Source organism: Acipenser ruthenus, unplaced genomic scaffold (genome assembly GCF_902713425.1).
Source record: "Acipenser ruthenus unplaced genomic scaffold, fAciRut3.2 maternal haplotype, whole genome shotgun sequence".
Classification (NCBI taxonomy): Eukaryota; Metazoa; Chordata; class Actinopteri; order Acipenseriformes; family Acipenseridae; genus Acipenser; species Acipenser ruthenus.
Window position 1 is genome coordinate 1 of NW_026707815.1, and position 4,169 is coordinate 4,169.

Genomic DNA, 4,169 nt, shown 5'->3' on the forward strand with positions numbered 1-4,169 from the left:
TTATGGTAAATGACTGAACACTCTGTGTGGAGAGAGATGACTTCAAGGTCTTCATTGAACATTGGCTGCATCAAAAATCATTAAATGTTCTACTTGGCATTTACTGTTTCAGCTGAGCATTTTAAATGGAACATTTCTTTAGAGATCTGTCCATTTTGAAATGGATGTGCTTTTCATGTTGTATGGTAGCCCTCTCTCTGTCTTTTTAAGCCTTTTAGCATTTTACCAAATCCTTATTTTGTTTTGCAGCCAAGAGTCCCAGAGATGTTCTGAATCTGAAGGCTCGGCTAGCCAGGGGTGAGTTGAACTCTGTCTTCACTTCCACTTGGCAAATTCTGCTCTGTAGTCTTCATTCTAAACTCCCAGAGCTGGTCACATTGGCCCACTGTCAGGATTAGACTACAACTTCCATGAGCCCCTGTCCTTGCTATGAAGGGAGTCCTGAACTCCAGTGCTTCAAAAGCACAGCAGTGACTACAATTTTTTTTCTCCCCTCTAGATGTGAGCTACTCCCAGTTCTACTCTGCATTCCCCGTGTCCCAGTCTCTGCTGGAGCCCGTGTTTCTGCAGGTTGAGCTCCAGCAGCCTCATGGCCAGACTGACCACCTTATCCTGCAGGACTGCTGGGCCACACTGGCCCCTGAACTGGACTCCAGCCCTCAATGGGACCTGGTCACTGACAGGTGAGGGGTCTGCTAGTCCTCTAGCGCTGCCCATTTCAGCTGTGCTTTCAATGCAGGCTTGTCATGACTCCTGTTCCTGTCTCTCTGCAGCTGCCTGGTCACTGGAGACTCGTACAGGACCCACTTCCACCCAGTGCCGGCCAGCACTCTCACCAGGAGCTCCCCCCAGCTCCAGAGGCTTGAGGTGCAGGCACAGCAGTCTAGCAAGGACTCTGCCTTCTGGAGACAGGTTAGTGCCCCCTCTCTGACTTGAACCTGGGACGATTCACTCCATGCAAAGTGCTTCAGTAGGAATGCTTTTATTAAACTTCAATAGGAAAGAGGGATTGATGCACTACTGACTTCAGCCACAGTGTGGCAGTGTTCTCCTGTTTAACGAGAGCTGCTTCTGTCCCTCCCCAGGTGTATTTCCATTGCATGGCTGTGGTTTGTGATCCCAACCTGGAGGATACCTGCAATAAGACTTGTGTGCCTGGAGCCCAGAGATCTGGTGAGCATCTGGAGATCAGTCCTGTAATACAAGCAAGCATGACCAGCTGCAGTACAGCATCAACGCTGCTGTATTGAAGCTGCTATCATTGAGTGAAGGGAATACAAAGCCTAATCTATTTAAGATATGAATATTCTGATGGGTCCTTCCTATGTGTAATATATACAATTCTCTATTTGAGTGTTTGTAAGATTTTTTTTGTATTGTGCTGGTAATGCTCTCTGCATTGAGTGAGTATTTATAATGATGCATTTTTTCATGCAATATCTGTTGCAATTTTAATCCGAACCATTAAACCTGAACACTTCATTACAGTAAAATGAATGCAAAGAAATTTGACTTTGTATTCTATAAAACCCACAAGTCAAACCTCAGAGCTGGCAATAGTCCTTTATCTGTACCCTGGTGAGAGTTGTTTCAATTTTGTCTTTCTCTCAGCCCGTAGTGTGGATCGATACAGCCAGATCAGAGGCTACGTTTCTGCCGGGCCGGTCCAATTGGTAGCAGAAGGACAAGTCCTGGACCTTCAAACAGCAGGTGAGACCTTGAGAGAGTTCTGTTGAATATCCTGGTCATTTGAATTCTAACCCTCCTCATCCGATGCTATGGAGGGGATGCCTTTCTATATATATATATATATATATTTATATATGAATGAGGCTTGCTGCTCCAGAGCTTAAAGGGGGTCTATTAGCAGGAGATTCAAATCCCAGCTCAGCCACTGACTCGCTGTGTGACCGTGAATAAGTCACTTCACCTCCTTGTGCTCCGTCCTTCGGATGAGACGCCAAACAAGGTCCTATTGGAAGTGACTCTGCAGCAGTTGTGATGCAGAGTTCACATCCCTAGTCTAAGTCGCTTTGGCGAAGTGTCTGCTAATCCACTAACTTCCAGTGTTTGCAGTAATAAACCACTAGATGGTGCTAAAGGAGCACAAAGCTTTATTTATTTTACTAGAAGCATGATCAGACTGTATCGGTAACCGGCTCAGGTATGTGTCTTATTAAAATATTAGTGTAAACAGAAATAGACAAAACTATCCAACTGGTCTTATTTCCATTCCTGTGATGCTAAATCGCTATCCTATAGCCGGTATGAAATATCAGTTCTGATTGTCCTTCAGAACTGGATGCAGCAATTTGTAGCCAAAACTAATTATTTAAATTGAGGACTTCTCACGCCCCCCCAAACAAATAATAAATTCATGGATTTACATAAAGATGGTGTTCAAATGTTAGTTTACTCTTTTAATGTTTAGTACCTCCATGCTAACTTGTAGAATTTCTTGAAGTTGCTAAGCAACGCTGACTGTAATTGGAGGCGTCTTGTGGCTCCCACGGGTCCTAGTGCTCACCTCGTCATGTTTTGAATTTCAGGTGACTCCCCCTTGGTTCTGGCGCTGGGCGTGGCGTCCGCTCTCCTCGGAGTTCTGCTCGTCATTCTTGTTGCTGTCGGATTCAGGAGATGTTAAACTTGCTGTCTACCCCAATAAAGATTTTTGCATCTCGATTCTTGTGTGTCCTCCCATTGCTTTCTTGTACCCTGAAGGTACACCAGGAATCCAGCGCTGCTTGCTGTTCAAACAGTCTTTTAAGATAGTGTTTGGCTTGCATTCCAATTGAGCTCTTCATTACTTGATTACACCCTTAATTGAAATTATTTGTTTACTTAAATTTCTTAAATCTCTGCAGATTCTAAGTTATCTAGAAAAATCTTAAATCCTATATATAATTATAGCTCTGAAGTCTAGTAAGTGAATTTAGTTCAGTTGCGTAATTCGGCGCTCTGTTAGAAAAGTGACCGATTGAGGGGTCTCCCAGGACCGGGATTTGGGGAAAACTTTTTTTGAAAGGGGTAAAAGCTGCTAGCGTCTGGTCTCAATTCAAACCGATGCGTACAGCTCTGGAGTGAATGGGTACCCGGTCAAACTCCACGCTATCGCTGTCAAACGTGACGCGTCCGGGTAAGGGAATGGCACGCAGAATTAAATCTCCTGCATTCTGTAAGCAAAGTGCTAAAGACTTACTTACAGGAAGTTAAATTGCAAGGGAGGTCTGTCTGCGCTCCTCCTGTTCATGGTACCTGCGCTCGGTCGGGTCACGCAGTGACGTCAGTGTAGGCGTGGCTAGGTGGGTGTCCGTTCTATACTCCCCCCTCGCTCTGTGTGACGTGTCTCTCAATCGCCCCTGAATTCACAGCTGTGTCCCGTTTGCTGCACTTAAACTACCAGTTAGTGTAAAGTAGATGTTTTTGGGTATCTGGCTAAAATGCAGTAACACAGCGTTCACAAAACTTCCTGTTTTAATAATTGGGGTTAAGTCTTGGCTTTGCATCTTCAGATATCATGGTAGAAATCTCTCTCTCTCTGTGTCTCTCTCATATATATTATATATATGAGAAATAGTTGATAGGTACACAATGTTTAAGGGATTTAATATATATTGCTACTTTTGTGTTAGAGCTGTACCTTTTCTCTCGCCTGTAAAGTTTTCTCTGTATTTGAAGGGTAATCAGGTTAGCTGGCGCATCGTGTCCACCCCTCGCCTCTCCGTTCAGTTCAAGAGGAGCGTTTCATTACAATCCAGGGACCCTGCTGCTCCGATTGTGAGGGTGCGTTTCATTACAATCCAGGGACCCCGCTGCTCCGATTGTGAGGGAGCGTTTCATTACAATCCAGGGACCCTGCTGCTCCGATTGTGAGGGAGCGTTTCATTACAATCCAGGGACCCCGCTGCTCCGATTGTGAGGGAGCGTTTCATTACAATCCAGGGACCCTGCTGCTCCGATTGTGAGGGAGCGTTTCATTACAATCCAGGGACCCTGCTGCTCCGATTGTGAGGGAGCTTTTCATTACAATCCAGGGACCCTGCTGCTCCGATTGTGAGGGAGCGTTTCATTACAATCCAGGGACCCTGCTGCTCAGATTGTGAGGGAGCGTTTCATTACAATCCAGGGACCCTGCTGCTCAGATTGTGAGGGAGCGTTTCATTACAATC

At 45.4% G+C, this 4,169-nt stretch overlaps 1 protein-coding gene across 1 annotated transcript; it reads left to right on the forward strand.

Moving 5' to 3' along the window:
• Positions 1–218: 218 nt before the first annotated feature.
• LOC131728372 (zona pellucida sperm-binding protein 1-like) lies at positions 219–2,682 on the forward strand (the record flags this gene model as incomplete). The annotated part of the gene is made up of 6 exons (XM_059019377.1): positions 219–297; positions 500–683; positions 774–912; positions 1,086–1,173; positions 1,612–1,710; positions 2,550–2,682. Coding segments are annotated over 6 exons (684 nt in total), but the record flags the coding sequence as incomplete, so codon positions are not given.
• Positions 2,683–4,169: the final 1,487 nt, after the last annotated feature.